This window comes from Misgurnus anguillicaudatus, chromosome 11, assembly GCF_027580225.2.
Source record: "Misgurnus anguillicaudatus chromosome 11, ASM2758022v2, whole genome shotgun sequence".
NCBI lineage: Eukaryota > Metazoa > Chordata > Actinopteri > Cypriniformes > Cobitidae > Misgurnus > Misgurnus anguillicaudatus.
In genome coordinates, this window is record NC_073347.2 from 36,361,665 (window position 1) to 36,381,898 (window position 20,234).

At 37.0% G+C, this 20,234-nt stretch overlaps 1 protein-coding gene across 2 annotated transcripts in view; it reads right to left on the reverse strand.

Annotated features, from left to right (window-relative positions):
• LOC129415714 (uncharacterized) overlaps positions 1–20,234 on the reverse strand; it is a 222,285-nt gene that overhangs the window by 91,355 nt on the left and 110,696 nt on the right. For both annotated transcript variants that reach the window (XM_073873599.1, XM_055169813.2), the window contains 2 exons: positions 14,034–14,078; positions 7,108–7,143 (listed from right to left, as the gene is read on the reverse strand). In XM_073873599.1, coding sequence (XP_073729700.1) covers positions 7,108–7,143; positions 14,034–14,078 — 81 coding nt within the window. The remainder of the gene's footprint in view (positions 1–7,107; positions 7,144–14,033; positions 14,079–20,234) is intronic.

Here is a 20,234-nt window from a genome sequence, read left to right on the forward strand (position 1 = left end):
TCACGTGAGCACATAAAACTAAACTTTAGATATTTAGGGGCTCGGTAGGTTTTGATACAGGAATCTGGCAACCTTTTGAAAATCTGAATAACCTTTATCCATCACCAAGAACCTACTGTGAAACAGAAAGGTTTTTATGTTCACAAAATTCTGGTCACTTAATTATCCCTAGAATATCAAAAGTGTCTAAAGGTGGTAGATCCTTTTCCTACTTAGCCCCTAAGCTCTGGAATGATTTACCAAATAATGTTCGAGTATCAGACACAGTCGATCAATTTAAATCTAAACTTAAGACATTCTTCTTTAACAAAGCATTCACATAAAATGTCCAGTGAATGTACATTTCCCGCAGTAGTTAGTTTGTCTAGAACAAAGCACTCACATACCTCATATGGGTAATATACTATTGCCGCAATAGTTAGCCTGTCTGGAACCAAGTCGACTTGAACCACTATAATGTTTGACACTTGCATTGCATGCGAACGGCCCCTACGCTAATAGAATTCTGTTTTTCTCTCCCTGTCTCGTCCTCAACCACGAGGACCATGAGACAAACAGACCCAGTTCCTGTTGCTGTGAAGATCATTGCATCACTGATCCACTGGCTGTCCTTCAACGTGATGACCAGCCGATGCCCGACCAACGACCACCGGCTAAACCAGTTTAATTCGCTTACCCGCCTCCTATCCCTACCGTTTCTATAGATATATATAAATATATATATTAATTCCTCCCAAGGGTTTTTGTCCTTCTAGGACTTTTTTCCCATTGGTTTTTTTTTCCTAGAGGGTTTTTAGTCCCAGGGAGAGTCAGCCAACTTTGGCTTAACTTAGCACTTTACTGTATACGTTACATTATTAATATGCTCGCTTGTACGCTTTAACCGCTTTCTCTACTTTCTGTGTTCTCCTCTACATCTTCTCATGTAAAGCTGCTTTGCAACAATTAACACTTGTGAAAAGCGCTATATAAATAAAATTGAATTGAATTGAATTATGTAACCATACCACCCAAAATGGTTCTTCTATGGCATCTTGATGCACATTTATTTTTTAGGATTGTATTCTTATATGACATTGAATCCACCATTCTACGGCTTTTTGGATATTTGTGTAAAAAAAACAAGACAAAATGTTGATTAGGAAAATGATTTGTAATCCTGAGGATGAATCAGTCACTGTTGTAGTGTTGACTATCCAGACGGTACAAACGACACAATGTGAACTGCATAGTACAAGCAGACGACCAGAAGTCCTTCAACATGAGGAGACAGTGTAGCTCATACATCACAGGAAGGTTAAAGGCTGAACAGACGTACGGTGCGCCCTGAGACTCGACAGCGCTGACGAGTTAAGGAGCTGCATGTAAACACTCACTCATGTTGGGTTTAAATTATATATTTTTCTATACTTTAGATTTATATTCATATGCTGCCATTGCCACCGGTGAGATATGACACCCCTGGGCTTTATGAAAATTATTGCAGACCTTTTGCAAAAGCACTGTTCATAATTACCATCTGTCAGACTCAAGTCTGTGGAGTGATTCAGGATGTGTGTGTGTGTGTGTGTGTCTGTGTGTGTGTGTGTGGCTGTTTAACATGCCGAGCAGACAGCCAGTGTTTGACTGAAGGAAGCCAATTGGTAGGATGAGAGCGTGTCCTTTCTTATACCTGAATGTTCTCAGGAGGACACGTCTGGATAAATGCTGTCTCACCTGACTGATACTGTAGATCAGGGATGGGCAACTGGCGGCCCGAGGACTGCACATGGCCCGGGGTAAATTTTAATACGGCCCGCTGGCCCATATTATACTTAATCAAATACTTTTAAAATGATGATTTTTGTATTAGGTAAATACTCCCAACCGGGAGGGGGCGCTAGGTCCCGCGGATCGTCACAGTAAGCATAGTCCCGTGTGTGAAGTAGAGGTCTTCACGGGTCCGAAAACCAGAGGTCCGACCCGAGATCCGATCAGGTACGGGTCTAAAAGTTTCACGCGTGCCTCGGACACGTGTCAGGTACAATAATCGGGTCTCGGGGTATTTAAAATTAATGGGTTTTTGCCAAATGGACCCGAAAAGCCCTGAACTTTCGCATGTGTGTGTCAATGTCATTTTCAAACCTCTCCTCTGTTTGCCAAGAACGCTTGCGACATTGTGTGCAGGCCCGTCGCGAAAGGCAAGCAAACCAAGCAATTGCTTGGAGCCTCGATCTGGCCTGGGGCCCCAAGACAACGACTGGTTGAGAATAAATGCAATGACAAACTGTGCCCCTTTGATAGTCATTGTAGTAAAGTGCAATGACACTGTTATTATCGTAATCCCCCTCAAGGGGGCCCCTCTCAGTACTAGTCGCTGACAGCAGGCAGCCAGCCAACCACGTGATCTCTGCTGCCGGCAAAATACAAAACTTCGGCAGTCACCATGAAGCGGATTTATGCTTCTGGAAGCCAGAAGAGAAAGGAAGAGGAGGATAAGAAAAAACAAGATAGTGGTAAGTAATAATTTACATTGGATGAAATAGCTCTACTTGTCTTGTGCAAATGATGTAATTTTGCAGCAGGTAGGCAGAAGCAAAAATCTGTTTATGTTAGCTATACCTGCCTGACGGCAAATGCTGCTTGTAACGAACAGTTAGTCAACTTTTTTCTCGAACAAACGGAATATGGTTACATACTGTAATATGTTTTTTAACGAGATAAGGAAGACGCAGATCTGTTCCAAATCGCTGTTTTATTCCATGACGTTGCTGTACTTCGTAATAGGTTTTAATGAAAGTGCTAATGAAACGAACTATTCCACACCGTGATAATCTATTTAACAAAATAATGTATTTACCAAATGGGGTTAGGAAAACGACACGATAAATTCTGTGCATCAAACAATAACTTGGGAAGTTTTTAAGCATTGGTAGTTGTGAAAGCAGCCGCATCCCTTATAAATATCAAAATATGGAAATGCTATTGCTAACATATCTTTTCGGTAACACTTTATAATAACCATCATTAATAGATGGTAAATTATTAGTTATTTAATCTTTAGTTATTGTCATTTAACTGTTAGCAAACCGATCGTTTTACTTAATAAATACTTTGTAAACCATCTATACGTTATTTACCAGAAAGAGGCAGAGGAACATTATTTTTTCATAGCGTATCTTAATGTGCTAGTGTCAGGATATACAGTAGTGACAGTTTATGCAAATATGACATTAGTTATCAATGGATCTTGAACAGTTACTTTATTCTGTGTAGCAATGTTTACACTGTTACAAGTACAGTATCAGGACAACCCACATGTTTCACTGGTACTGTTTATTAACTATTTAACAAAGTATTATAGTCATAATTTGTTGCAACTTTGTCTATGTTTATAGACAGTTTACAAACCAACTAAGTTAGTAACCCTTAACAAAGTGTTAGGAATATTTGGTCCGTCTATCTATGTAATGTTTATAGATGTTTTAAAAATGGTTTCTTAAAGATTTACAAGCATTTTTAATCATTACCCAATACCTAATATATTATATGATAGATATGTGTGTTACAATAAACTGTTAATTTACAACACTACTAATAATTAGTAATTTAATTATAATTTAATTGTTTGTTAACAGTAAAAAGACTGTTTGCTAACAGCTAAATGACAATTAAAGATTAATTAACTATCAATTTACCATCTTTATATGATTGTTATTATAAAGTGTTACCATCTTTTCTTTCTCTCTCAAGGTGCTTTGCTTAAATTTCTCAGCGCGCAGGCTCTTCCTAAAGATACATCCACTGATGAAGGTAGAGTGAATTTCTCTCACTGAGCTGAGCTGTTTATAGTGACCTCTTTCAATATGCTAAAAGTGAAATGGTGAAATGTACTTAACAGGTAATTTCAGATTTTTTTTCCAATTATTTTCCCAGCTACACCATAAACGTCATCCTCAACATCAACAGATGCATCACTTCTCAGTGCTGATGTTTCCTCTATAGCACAAGGTACCACAAGCTCTATAATTATAGCTGATATCATGCCCAGCCCAGAGTTTAAACTGGTAAGTGTGTGCTGTCATATTGTTAGAAAAAAAACAGTGCAAATCACTATTGAATTCCCACCAAACTGTGTAAATAAACATTAAACTGTAAACCTTAAACTGTATGGCTATGCTGTGGTTCCTGTAGGCTTTGCGTGCGTGTGGGGGGGCCTCCATGTCCATTTTGCTTGGGGCCCCCAAATTCCTTCAAACGGCCCTGATTGTGTGGCTGGCGATAGGTTAATTTTCATTGAGACAGACATGTCAGATATTTTTAAATGAACATTTTAGCCGTTACCTTGGTGTCATCGTCATATAAACAAATGGAGGAGCTCGCCAAATTTGTTGCGGGCCACCGGGGCTGCAGACTGCACACACGTCAGTTTACATTCGGGTTAAAACCAATGCCACTGGTTTGGGTGACGGGTCGTACTCGGGCCAGAATTGCTCTCAGATTTGAAGGGTAAAATAAATTGTTATTAACATTTTTTATATATATTTTTTGTTTTGTATTTATGTATTATTTATTTCAAATAATTTTGTTCTCTGAGGGCGGGATGAGAAACTCCTATACTAATTTAAAAGTGCCTTGCTTGTTACAGATGTTAAAGCAATGCAGTTAAGAAGTTTTCTCTGAAATGCTTGTCCACTGAAAATAAAGTTATGATTTAGAATTAAAAGAAGTTTTATACTTAAAATCTTTAAAGACAGGTTAATTTTATTATTGTGGTTTCTTAATAAAGAAAATTAAGAATGATGTAAATTGTGCGTGTGGTTCTGGCCCCCTTGGTATAAAGGAGAAAAATTCTGGCCCTCGTCATTATCAACGTTGCCCATCCCTGCTGTAGATAGACTGAAACGGTTTCTTCCTTTGTGGACTTGGTGGGGTACCATGGTCACAAGGTCCAGGAGACCCTTATACAAATGGCTAACTTCAACGACTGTGTTATCATAAATAAAACCAAAAATGTAGGACAGGTGATTTTGTAAAGGCTAGCCATAGCAAAGCATAAGATCCCACCTCCTTTAAGAGCGCTTTCCAAAGCTACCCCTTCTTTATTTCATATCTGCTTTACCCCCTTTTCACCAGCCAAAGGCTTTTTTACAAATTCTAACTTTCGCTGATGTATATCACTATACAATAACACTATAAAACGCAGACTGTCTTTTGTATTTTGTAAAGTCTTGCAATTCTAAGCGTTTCTTTCTGCATTTGGATTTACTCATGTACTGTATGACTATTTGCAGCCTTTTTGTCTTTGTACACTGTCAGAAAAAAGTACAAAACTGTACCTGTTCTGTTGTTAGGGTGGTACCCTAAGTTTTAGTTTTGTACCTTTACAGGTATACAAAAAATAATAGAATGTTGTACTCTTTTATGTACATTACTGTACCTATACCACGGGTCTGCTGAATGCGTTATTCTGATTTGCTGAGAAATGTTTCATGAGTGTTGATTATTTTTTGTAAACTGCACACCTAACTTGTCAAATGTCTTAAAAATAGAAAGCAGAGCAATATTTTTGGTAACCGTGGCATAAGTGGAATAATTGACTACGGTCCTTTGAATTATTTGAAAAATAATGCACAAGCACCCGCGGTTTAATGGCACTTTACAATTCGCTTCGAGTCATGCCACATTACCATTTTAGGTGTGCATTATTTTCTTATAATTCAACGGCCCGTCATCAATTATTACTTACGTAAGAACCTATTGTGTACCTTTAAAGGTACAGTTAAAGTGACACTTTGTAGTTTTTCAACCTTCATAATATATTTTCAAGACTCTTGTGATGGTACATCGACTTAAAATGGGTTGAATGACATATCTACTGTAGCCTGACGGGGTCTGTATCGCTTTTACTAGTACTTTTAAACCCGGGGCTTCGGGTAGTAAACCGAGCACAAAAAGAACTACAAAATTCTGATTTACGGCATACAGCACTTCCTCCGCTTACTCAAATTCGGACGTGAGAGCGCAACTATTTATTTTCTTCATGTTTATATTTCTCCCCTGTTTTCGTCAAGGCCAAAGTAGCAACTAAGAAAAAGAAACCTAAGGTTTTGTCGGAGGAGACCAGAAAGAGAAAACGGGGAAAGTGACAGAATAAAAGGAAAGAGGAGGAGAAGATCCTGACCAAATGTTTCTTTTTACATTAATTTAGCTGGAGGCTATTTGGGGAGTGTAGAGAGTGATTTCTATCATGTGACTCTGTGGCGTTGTGGTAGTGTCACGGCTTACGACATGGGCGACCTGGGTTTAATTCCTCTTTAAGGCAATTTTTTTTAATATATACTTTAACCAAACAACCACCGTTACAACTGGCTTGTAAACATGAGCTACGCGATCTTTTGGCGTTTGAAAAAAATAAAACCCATGAAATTATATTCATATGACATGCTGAAAGGCACACCGCGGAGTTGTCTTATTTTCGTTTGCGACAGTGCTGTGGCGCTTGTGGCCTCTAGGGGATTAGACGTGAAAAACACATGTCTAGCGCCCCCTAGTGGCCAAAAGGTTCCGTGTTGTGCCTTTAAATGTATTATACCCCTAACATTTAACTGGTACACAATAGACCCTTATAGGTATAATATTGTCCAAACAAATTTACAACATTTCAATTTGTTGTATATTCATAAAGGTACAAAAATGAAGCACTCTATTGACAGAAAAGGCCCGGTTTTGTTACCTGGTTTTGACCCATGTCTGGACTCTTTGTGAATGTGACTTTAATTAAACCTGCATATCCAAGTGACCCTCCCGAGTCCGTGTCTTTACACTTCAAAACACATCTCTAACTCTAGGCTATTTCTTCATTCGGTAGTTTATGCTTTAAGAATATGAGCTTTATCCCAACATCAAGATTTCTTTCACATAATTTGTCATTTAAGCACTAATCCCACTCCGACTCCCATTTATTTCTGGTGCATGCATTTAATATTTGATTTAGATCTGTCAAATGTATTAAGGATTTAACTGCTTCTGTAGATAAATGTTTCTTTGGCAGCACTTGTGATTAAGTATTTTACCAACAAAAGTACACATCGCATTTACAAGCTAAAACATGAAGCTAAATCTTACCTTAATGACTTTAACATCACACGTTCCAGGAGGACCCTGTGTTGAAAATAAAAAAGTCAATTTAAAGATGCACTTAATTCTTGAGCAAGAAATATTATTTGATTATAATGCAAAACAATTTTACAACCAACCACACTCTTATAAATGAAGGTGCTACACGATGCCAAAGAGGAACCATTTTTGGCTGTATGGTTCCATACAGAACCATTAAGATCTGAGTAACCTTTTTGTTTCACAAAAGGATCCTTCTGGAAAAAAAACGTTTTTTAGATTATATAAAGAAAACAAAAAGAAATGGGCTGTGATGGAATGGTTCTTTGGGGAACCAAAAATGGTTATTCTATGGCATCGCTTTATTTTGACTTGACTTGAATGAAGAAAATGAGACAAACACTCAGAAACTAATTTTAAAGTGAAGAATGAACAAATTCAGCTCTGACTTCACAACACGCCAACCAGGACACAGCGTTCACTGCCTATTATACTCGTCCGCCTACGACTGCAGCAACAACACCTGTAAATGTCCTCTACAAAGGTCACTAGACACATCAGCTCAACTAAATATCGAGACAGATAAGAGCTCCCAGACTGCACATTCCTTGACACCCTGCGGTAAAAAACAAGCAGGGATTGGGGGAGGCTGTCTGTGCCGCCTGGGGCCGCCTCCCTACTACAGACAACAGGCAGCTCATAAATGCCAGCTCCCGGGGACAGGAGTAAGGTTGGCACATGCCATAGAAATTATCGGGACACTGCCATTTTAAAATGTCACTCTCCAAATCACTTCCCCTCCGACTCTTATGACTTTACCCCACTTTATAACCGTCCTGTTGTGGTTAACGGAAGAGATTTACAGCTTGTGTCTGTATACAAGCCCATGGAAGTAAAGGGCAATTTGAAATTAAAGATGAAAAGTAGTTGCCGTTGCAGTTTAATGAATCGTTAAGAATTCATTAAGTGTGGCAACATATTTATCACTTATTATTCCCAAAAGAGAGAGTCTGGAAAGTTTCAGTGTTTCTACAAGGGACTGAGATTACAAAATTGCACATCTGGGATTCAATATCTAATTTAAACATTGACAGAAAGAGTTAGAATAAAATAAAAATAAAAACTGCACTGTTTTGAATAAAAATACTACAAAAGCAATGTCATAAAAGCACTTCCCCCAAAAAACATCTTAAAAGAATCATTTCGGTAACTTTATTTCAATAGTCTACTTTAGACATTTTAATTAACTTTGCAACTACTTATTAACTACCAATCTTTACAGTATTAGTATAGACTGTCTACATCTATTAACACTTTATTGTGATGATCCCTCAACAGACATTAACTGACTATGGTACGTTTTTCCGGACAGGGTTTATCCCAGTCCAAGACTAAAATGTATATTTAAACTACCTTAATTTGCACTATCCTAACATCAGTACCATTGTTTTTTCTCAAGATGCACACCAGTTTAGTTTTTTGTAAGGTTTGTTTGTAAAAAGAATTAAATGTCCTAATATAACGAAGGCCTTGACTAATCTAAACCCTGTCCAGGAAACCGCCCTTAAAAGTATCATGTCAACTTATTCCACTAACCAAACTCTTCCCTAACCCTTAAGCCCGATTTATATTTGTGCGTAAGTTCTACGGCGTAGGCTATCCGTAGCCTGTGCGTAGCTCTGCGTAGCCTGACGTGCACCTTGCAAAATTTTTAGCAGCGCGTCAGTTCTATGCGGACCGCAAGCGCTGTGATTGGTCCACCAGAACCCCTCCCGTCAGGTAAAAAAACCTGCGTCATAGGTATTTCTGTTTGCGATGGTGAAAACAAAGAATGGCCAAATTGAGGAGTGATTTAACTCATTCACCGCCATTGACGAGTTATTTCGTCAATTATGAGTTAATATTTAACTAATAAATATGCCTTTCTGGACGAATTTCAAAGTGAAAGTGTAATACCGCTTTTATCCACTAGATGGCGCCAAACCGCCAATTTATCAAAAACGGAAGTTAAAAAGATTTGATGATTTATTTGAACTGCCTTTATGTTTGATAGTCATTCTGAGTCTGATCTCTAATATAAATTCCTTTACAAAAACGCATTTTTTTAAGCTTTTTGCTCAAAATGTTGTATTTTTGAAGAGAAATATCCATATTTCAGTGGTCAAATTAAGTGGAAAAAGTAAATATATAATGAAACGTTTTTTCCCCATTTTGTTTGTTTGTTTGTTTGTTTGTTGTTTGTTTGAAAGCAGAGGGTGTGTTCTTTAATTTGATATAATTTGTATGTTTATATATTTATAGAAGATCATTTTTCCTGCAAGGAATTTTGTGAAACTTTTGTTAAAATCACAAAAATGCAGGTGGGCAACTTTTCTCAAAAAGGCTGGCGGTGAATGAGTTAACTCAAGCTGCAACAAAAGTCGCTGTTTATTTACTTCCATCATTGCTGGTCTTCTCAAATCTTGCACAACAATTTTCTGTTTCTTCTTCGTTTGTGGGTTAACCTGCCAAGCTTCTTTTTCTTTGATGGTCGTGCTGCTACTGTGGTTACACGGGTAGATACTGCCTACTAGCGATCTGCGTGCATGTTTGCACGTCGACGCGGACGACGCTGCAAAAGTATAAATGAACACCGACGCGGATCCTACGCTGTCGTGGCTATGCCGTAGAACCTACGCACAACTATAACGAGGCCTTTACAACCTACTAATACTTATGCAAGTTAATTGATATGTAGTTGCAAAGTTATTTATAGTTAGTAGAATGTCTTAAGTTGACTTTAGACGTGTAACCATCATTTCTTTCTTAAATGTTTATAGTCAGATTTTTTTTTAATACAAAAACCTTTTTGTGAAATGTATTATTAAATTGGATATTAAAGGTTCTGGGAACCACAAAAGCCAATAAAAGTTCTTCTTAATGGCATCATGTTGCACCTTTATTTTTAAAAATGCAGCCAAAATGGCATTTTTTGGACCCAACATCCAATAGGAAAATTCAACTGCAGTAGCCACCGTTCAACCTGAAGAGGGCAGCACTCAGACGTTTTTACACCATATACAGTATTTATTGAAACACTTTGGGCTCTATCTTACACCCGGCGCAATGCAGCACAATGCGCGACGCAAGTGTCATTTGCTATTTTCCACCCTGCGCAAATATAATTTTCACGTTTAGCGCGGCGTTAATTAAATAGCAAATGCATTTGCGCCCCTTTTTGCGCCTATGGGCGTTCTGGTCTAAAAACGAGTTGTGTTCAGGCGCATTGTTGGCGTGTCGCTATTTTGAGGCAACTAAAATAGACTACGCCATTGACCAACAAAAACCTGCTCTAAAGTCTAAAGTCAATGGCACAATATGTTTTTTGTTATTTAAAGAGCGCATTAGTAATATGCGCCTAAACAGGACGACAACGCGGGTTTGCTTATCACATACATGAATGCGCAGCAGCACAAAAATGCTTTTAAATATGAAAGATGGAAGGATTGAATGTAAAAGATTATTATTGAGTCTCTTGGACATAAATGAGGAGTAATTATGAGACGTTAGAAGGCGTAAAGAGCTGCTTCACCTGCAGCCTGGTAAGTAAATAAATGCTTTGCTTTAAACAAATGCATCTGTTTTTAAATATTTTTTTTTAAATGCTACCTCACGGATTTATTGTATATGATGACTCTGTACCTGTGGATATGATGAGATGAGAAACATTTTTAAGTAATGCCTAAAAAATCTTGTGACGCTGTCCAAGTGCTGAAAGGAGAGCCGTTTGTAAATTCTTTATCTCCTGTTTGTTACAAATAAAGTATTTTTACAGTACAAACATTTTCTTACATACTTGTAAATTTTTTTTTGATGATATTGGATAGGCATACATTTAAAGCAACTATAAGCCTGCTTTTTACTTCCATGACTAAAAGAAGGGTTTTAAAAGTTTTAATCCAAAAAATAACAATTTCAATACAAGTGAAAACAACACAATTATTTAACATTAATCTTAAACTGGGGATCTTCTTCCTCCGCTTAGTTTTTCAGTTTACAAAGTCCGTCATCTAAATAGAGATTAGATATAGCGCCAGCGCAACAGGCTTTTAAAGGGAATGAGAGCTGAGAATCTCATTGGTTTATTGCACGTTACGCCCGAAATACTCCCATTTCTCATTTAAAAAATTGTACCAACCCTTTTCGACCATGCGCTCGGCGCACAAACCATTTTTGCCGTCGTTAAATTAGCAAAAGTGGATTTGGACACGCCCATTTAGACGTGGCGCTTTGCGCTTTAGACAATGCCATTAGATCGTTAAAATAGGGCCCTTTCTATCCAAATGTCAAAAAACTTACTAAAATCAATGAACAGCACTTATAAAGCATCATTCTTACAGATCATTAACTAAAAAAAGTTGGTTTAGGGTTTAGTTATGCTTTAATAGTTCCAGACATATGAAATAGTCATGTATGCCTAACATAGATCAGTGCTCTCACATTATTGGACGACTCCTGAATTTGTGGCCAGAAGCAATTATAGCCGAGGGCAATGTAAATATCCCAAAAACCCCTCAAAGCAGCAGGCAATTTAGGCCCTGTGGCGTATGTGAGTGTGATTTTTACACCACACACACATTTTCATATTGATTCTATGACTTTGATGTGACTATTTATCAAGCGGTAAACTAGGACTCCTTTGAGAGCCTCATCAGGGTCTTCAATAACATTTATGCATGGCACTGCTCTTAATATGCCCCCTTTGGGCTGCTTGAAATTGCATTTTGAAATATTGAGCCACTGCATGTCTGATGAAGATTTCACTCAAATTTATACAAAAATCTCTGTGTATGTTTGTTGCATTGTATGTATTTGTGTGATTTTTTGATTATTTGCTTTTATTTTATAACTATATACTTGTCTTTAACAATATTTGATATTTATATTAGTTTTTTACTTAACCTTAATTACATGAGTCAAAAACAACTTTTTAGGCCCTTTTATTTTATCAAATTATTATTTTCTAAAAAAAAAATGCTGTTATTTAGATCAAAAAGGGACAACTCCAGCCATTGGGTTAAATTAACCCAGAAATTGTTTATATTTTACCCAGCAATTTTGGGTTAAAGCAACCCAGTATACTGTATGTTAAATATATGTTTAAACCCAAACAGATTGGACACATCTCTTTTTGACTCAAAGCATTAGTTTGTGCCCTGCTCTCCCCTATTTGATGTCATTCTCTGATGTTTCATTAACAAATAAAATATCACATTAGCATTAATCATTGATTTTAGGCAATATCCTGAGCATTAAATCACTTTTCATTTAGCTGCAAGACCACAAATGCTTCTTTTGGCACATTCTGTAATTTCCTTACTGCCATGAAGTGACAATTATTCAACCTACAAGTCAAATTACACTGACATACAGTAACAGACACTTGCACATAACACGTCCATTCATCTCACTACAGCATCACCAATAGCAATTATTCCCTTTTTTATGACTGAAATACAGTATAAATGTTCACGTGCAAGATTAATTATTTATTATCTGTAGTAAAAGTTTAGCAACTACACTCTTAAAACAATAACACATCTTGTGTCTAGTTAAAGACAACACATATAATATTGCAATATTCCTGGCTGGATATTTGCAAAAAAAAAAAAAAAAAACATGTGTAAAATATGTTTTTATACTTGGTTGCACAGTGTACTGTAAGTTCAATCAAAGAAAAACTTATGCTGACTGCAGAAGGAGTCGAAAACATTGTTATTATGTATTTTATGTTGTTTTTGTATATGAACGACCAAACAGAAGTTGAATCTGCAAGTGGGAAACTCTTGGTTATATATAATACACAAGTTGCCATGCTTTTGTGTAGTTTTCCAAGATGATGGAAATGGTCATCATTTTCAATCATTTTAAATGCTCAATGTTACGAAAACCCCTGTGAAAACTAGATATTTTATATCAGAAATGTATACATGATCAATAAAAGAATAAAAAAATACCAGGATTCCCTTGACTTATAATGGGTAGTCGCGCATAGCCACACCTTCATACTGGCTGCTTAAATGGACAAGGACCACACAAGAGGCCATTTGACTGACAGGTAGAGCAGCTAATAACATTTCGCTTTGTGACAAGTCATATTTTGGGGGCGTGGAGATGTCTCCACAATAACAGATTGGTGTGCAAAAACGTTAAAATATATCTTTTAGATTCCACGTCTAGCTTTGAGTCTTTTGAAGACTTTATGTGGTGAACCCCGCATACTTTGAACACATGCAGCGTTTATTCGATCTTGATTAAGAATATTTTGCTAATGATGTAAACGTGACAGCTTTCTTCTTCGATCAGACGGCTTTGTGTTGTTTCCAGGTGGACCATCTCTTGGAAATCCAGTGTAATTTAACCAATCAGAGAACGACTTTGAACATGCTAAAGTGTCTTAAGTTAAGTGTGCCGTATGCATAAACTGATGTGGCATAAATCATGTAGATTTTCCATTGTTTTATTTGGTTTATGTTACGTCTAGGTTATTTTCCCACTTGGATGCATTACATGTCGTAATAAAAAATTTGATGGTAAAAGTTTCCCAGGTGTACTTGAAAGCAGCATTTCATACATGAACCGAACGGTAAGTTTGCACGAGTACATAATAAAATACATGTCTGCCTTAAGGCAATTATAAAAGTGTATAATTCAAATTCTTTTAATACAGTACCTGCACCATCCACAGAAAACAAGCTGCTCACCATTCTCCATGAAAACTAAATATTTATGGCAACACTGGCGAACACAGAGCAAATCCACATGCAGGTTTAATTATTTCATCAGCTACAAATAACAACAGACAAAACTGGCTGCCTATGTAGGCAGAGGATGGCATGACATCTTTCTAGAGTTTGAAAATATGTGATAGATTAAACAAAAACGATAAGTCTTACCGGTGTTCCCGGAGTCCCGGGTTCTCCAGGTTTTCCTCGTCGCCCCTGTAAGACACACAGAACGAGAGGGTGAGAAATGGCGTTCGACGACAGATTCAATGTTTGGTGTTAGTTGGTGCACTGTGGGGATAGCAATTAGATAAAGACAGCTCCTCTTGTAGCAGTGACTAATTTACTTTTAATGAACAGAAAGAAAACAGCTTAATTGCCGAGCCCTGTGTGGTACGGCACTTTTTCTAAACCACCCCCAGGTCTACGACCTTCTCACCAACCGTAACAAACCCCGGTTACATCAATCAAGTCAAGCCTACAGTGACGAACAGAGCGGGCCCTTGTGCGTGGCCCCGAACACTCGCCGGGACATAATGGACTATTCACAAATATAATAACAGCCTTCAATCAGTATGCTTGAAACACGCAAACAGCCAAGTGCATGAGGCGGGTTCAATGAACGCCATCAAAACTGTCAGTCACCGGTTTCATTTTCAAGTCGAAGACACGAACGGATGGGAAAACTGACATGAAGAAAGCGGGTGTGCCAGCCTGAGGGAAATACATTGCCTCCCGATGAATGAGCTGGACGTTTTATTGATGGTTGCTTTTTCTTTTATAAATTAATCTTACGGAGGCGTTTCACTGCACTTTGCAATTTTGGCAATATGTATAGCATTATTAAGGGAGGGGGGGTAATGTTCTTGTGCTCAAATTGTTTAAAATGGCTTGAATGTTAACATGTACATGGTTTAGAAACACATGTAAATGATAAATGTTCTATAAAAAAGTTATTTATTTCTGAATGATGTGAATTTGAGAGATTATTATCATTTATGCATGATTTCTTTTGCTTTTATTTTGTGTCTCTTCTGACTGGGTGGGCCAGCCGTCAATCTGTGTGCCAGTGCCACCCTTATGTAGCCTCGCCATTGACACAAACGTAAAGCTGTGTTGTACTTGTAAATCTTTATCAGGCCATTTCAGAAAAAAGTAAAGACTGTTCTGTCTTTTCTAAATCTGAAAACATGAAAGATTTTTTGGAACCCAAGATTAACATGAGATTGGCAGAAACTGTATGGATGGAGAAGCGTTTTTTGTCTTTGTGGTAAGTGTTTGTGCGATCGCAGGTCATCATAGCTTGATGAAAGAGAAAAGGGAACGTGCACAAAAGCCAGCGGCTGTTCATTTCCATAATCTTTGATTCAGTGCTGTCGAGTTCATTCGTGTTTATGATTTCATTACGTGCAACATAATGGACTGACAAACGAATGAACCGCTTTCATCAAAGCTCTGTATGAATGCATCTGTGCTGTACTATATGTGTTTGTGAGGTGGTCTCAGTAAAAAAAAACATAAAGATAAATCAGTAGTAAAACTTTTTATTTGTTCACTAATATTTACACTTAAAATAATAAGTTGAAACAGGTATCGCAAAAAGAATATCAAAAGTCAAAAAGCTTGATTTGAAAGTGCAGTGACAGATTTGAGAGGTTGTTTGTGCCTATTTGTGTTTGTACAGCAAATCTCTTTTTATGAGTGCTAGTTTACACATTTGAGACTATTTGTCTGCAACTTCAAAATTAGAAGTTTGTGATTACTGTCCATGAGTGCAAATCTCAACATTCAACTTCAGATTTTGATTTTGCAAGTTTTCACATCAAGACTGTGAGTATAAATATTAGTGAACAAGTAATATTTATTTAGCAAGTTCTCAAATTAAAATGTACAAGTTTTGCTACTGATATACCTTCATTGGGCAGGTACCGTATTCCCCCCATTCAGATGGATTTTCAGATATCAAGACAGTGTTGACTGATGTTTGTACACAAACAGTAAATATTACCCCACCCAAGTGAACAGAAAGACCTTAAAACTCTACAGAAAGTGCTTCAAACTATTTTATATGTCAAAATGTCAAAAACTTTGGCTTTAATAGTGACCTCAATATATTCCATATCCATATATATTACCTGTCACACTCACTGTCATCATGTCTTGTCCTTTTTGTAAAAAAGCTGTGATTGTTTTACCTGGTTTGAGTGACTGACAGCCAGCCGTCTCATGAGTTCAGTGTTGAACAGATCAGTAATTTAAATCATTTATTAAAATGAATCGACTCAAATGAGTCAAGATAGATTTTTGCGTTACACTTGTTTTTAGTAAATATACATGACTATCACCTTGTTACTGCAAACATATTTTTGTCATTGATCTTTGCAAAAAATAATTTAATTATATTTTCATTTTAAATTTCAGTTTCATCAAATGTTTCAAAAGCAACCCGACAGTACAAATAAATATTAAATATTAAATTGTTAAGAATAAAATTTTTTATTTACAGTATGAACACTATGAAAATTAAATTTAATCAAATTAGAATAATTTAAATGTTCAACATAATGCAACAGTATTAGCAGCGTAACAAGTGTTAATTTCATGGCAACAGGAACTCCTGAAATTTTAACCCTGATTTCTGAGAAGTCAAACTTCAGGATGTGTTAAAGCACTAAATAACCTGTAGATTGATTGAAATAATTTAAAATAAAATAACATAAAACTTAAAGGAAGCAGTTGGTTGTTGGGTGATCCATTAAAATTAATTTATAAAATGATAAACTTAGTAAGGAAAATTATATTTTAGTAAGAAGCTTTTAAAGGCGGGGTGCATGATCTCTGAAAGTTAATGTTGATATTTGAAATCACCTACACAAATACGCCCCTACCCCAATAGAATCTGGACCTTCTTTTGATAGACCCGCAAACCCTTTACGCAACCCAGGCAATGATGTCGGTTAGTAGACACGCCCCTTACTGCTGATCGGCTACAAGTGTGTTTTGGTACTCGGCCCGACTTCCTTTTCCAAACTGTTTTTCAAAAATCATGCACCCCGCCTTTAATATAGATACACGTCAAACATAAATTTAAAATGTCACAATTAGCAAAACTTCAGTTCTAAAGAGATATTTACACTTAAGCTCAGCTACCTCACACATAGAGAATCTAACACAGCATAAACTAGCAGTTGAAATGCTTCAGTAATGCAATTATAATGATGTTTGTTTAGCTAGGTGAGGCGCATTATACAGAATATGAGAAAAATATTCAAGGCAAAGCTGAAACATGCAATTCCCACAGCTCTGAAAGTTTATATCCATCATCTAATTATACAGCTCAATGAAAATCAGGCTAGTTGTTAGCGGAGGTAATAATATGTTAATGTGTTGTAGGCGGCGGTAAAACAGGTCAATGAAGGGTTTGCTCCAATTTCAGCTTCTGCTTTTTCGAAAACAGGAGAAAATACAACTACATGAAGCCATAGAAATACAGATTTTATTATGCTATTACTAAACAGATGATGAATAATGCATTTTTAATTATCATCTTTTCCTTCTAAAATACACATTATGCCAAAAGATTAAGTCAATTAAGTTAAAGATTACAGATTGCATACAAATCGTTCTTCTGCTTGTTAATTAAACACTTAAGCCTGGTTTCACAGACAGGGCTTAGATCAAACCACGAGTAAGACATTTTATAACTGTGTGTGCATATTGAGATAAACCAATGATTGACTCATTTACAATATTTTAAGATATGTAAGTGCAAATAGACAGCTTAAACATCCACTTTAGTCTGTGACTACTGTACGCTTATTATTATTATTATTATGCATGCAACGTAAGTGTTGTTTAACTATGCACCACATTACGTAGTTGGTGGTTGTCAGGACATTGCTGTACACTTGCTAAAGAGTCTAATGGTTTCTGAACATCAAAAGCAAATTGGACTATTTGTGCAAGTAGGTTACATACAGAGTCAATGCACAGACGACCCAATGTGCGTCATTCGCTAGGCAACACAAATGACGCAAATTAGGCAATGCAACTCGCAAAATACACCTCAGTCACGTCTTCTGCACATTTGCATGAAGATTTATCCTATACATAAGACAAATAGCTTAGAAAACAAACAGTTCACCGTTTAACAAGAGTTAGAGATATAGTTTATATTTATGTAGCAAAAACTTTCTGGTATCCAGTCACTGTACACTGTGAAGACACTTAAGGTCAGCGGTGTCTTAAAATGCCAAAAGTAATAGCAATGCTGGGCTTAAAAACTTAGATATCTTTCCCTATAGACATCTGTAAATAGCTTAATATAAATGCATTTACAAAGTCTTCTTTATACACGCATGCATTTCAGCTCCAACTTATTCTCTGTATACGTTTAGCGTAGGAACTTATCCAGACAGGAAAGAGAAAAAGTGAATGCATCTGAGCGCAGAACCTACACAACGCCTACGACCTGGTCAGACGAGGGCAGCGTCGCATGACAGAAAATAGAGATCAATTGTGTGACACTTCACCCTTACACACAGTCCACAGATCACTCGCACACAACGTCACCTCTCTTCTGGATCACTCCTGCAATCTCTGTTGCTATGCAACACCGGATGGCCTGTTAGTCTGACAACATCCAAGACCTTGATTATTATTTGCCTTCTTGCGGGGCAAATCTTCTTTAGGCCACCGGTGGACACATGAGAGCAAGTGGCATTGACAGGTTGTCTATCTGAACTGTGTGCATGAGGTTGATGAAAGACTCTCACTCAATACAGATTTATCAATATGATTCAGTTCAATTTAATGGGATAGTTAACCCAAAAACAATTTCTCATCCTCATGTTGTTCTTGATCTGTGTGAATGAACACAAAAAGATATTTTGATAAATGATGGTAAGCACACAACTGATTGTAACCAATGACTTCCATAGTAGGAAAAACAAATACGGTGGAATTCGGGTATCATCAACATTTATCAAAATATCTTCTTCATCATTTATCACAATACTTCCATAATATTTGTTTTTTAGTAATATTTGTTGAGAAAATTATTACAGAATTGTAATTTTGTAAACTATCCCTTTAAAGGCGGGGTGCATGGTCTCTGAAAGCCACTGTTGACATTTGAAATCACCTAAACAAACCCCAATAGAATTTGGACCTTCTTTTGATAGACCTGCCCCACCAATGCAACCCAGGCAACGATATCGTTTAGTAGACACGCCCCTTACTGCTGATTGGCTACAAGTGTGTTTTGGTAGTCGGACCAGTTTCCAAAGTGTTTTTCAAAAATCATGCACCCCGTCTTTAACGGCAGATTCTTAGTAAAGTGATTGCATGTATCCTGAACTTTGCAATGCATTAAAATTTCTATTTATGTGTACAATAAGACAGTGGTTCTCAAACTGGGGACCGGGGCCCCTAGGGGGGCGGTGAGATGGTGGCAGGGGGGCCCGAGCTTTATGACATTTTATAAAATACATTTATTTATCATGAATTCTGTGTAATTAAATCTAAAAAACAAGGCTACAGTACTAAACAACAGCACTACTTGTATAATTTGATGTTTTGTTTAATAAAAAAATGTTAAGTTTAAAACCTGTTTTTTTGTCATAAATTTTCTTTTGGGGGGCCGCGAAGGAATGCACCATACACAAGGGGGGCCGCACGCTGAAAAGTTTGTGAACCACTGCATTAAGAGACTATATTAAGGCACTTGTTGTTCAGGTAATGGTAAAGGTTTACTTGACTCACTTAACTAGAAGTAACCCCGGGAGAGCCGTGATTGAATTGGGGTATTCAGGGGTATATTGACAAAATGCTAAAATATTTTTTAAAGTATGTCAGTCATCCTCTGCCTTGTCTTTAATCATCTTACTTTACGTTTAAATATATGCATTATGAACAAAGAACCGTCATTATTTGCTAGACAGTTAACATTAGCGTGCTCTTACATTGGAGCAAACGTATGTGTTTTTGTTAATCCTGTTGATATTAAGTTGTGAATTCCACACTGCTTGATCCAAGTACCACATTTCTCCACTTGGGTTTTATGTTTTGGGAAGGGAAAAAATCCACCACCCCGTCCAAACTCTTAGGATACTTAGGATTGCTCTAAATTTTTTTAGACCCCCAGGTCTAGTTAGGGTTGCTGCACCACGATTGGCCTGACGCCACGACGCTAATCGTGGCTTAGCGAAGGATCAATTGTCCTAAAACTATAAACTGTACTGTACATGAAAATAGCAATAGATCAGGATTTAATTTATATTTATGCGTTTTACAGATGCTTTTATCCAGAGCAACTTAACCCATGATCTGCTAATGCAATGCTCGACCACTGAGCTATAAAGAAGCTCTTAC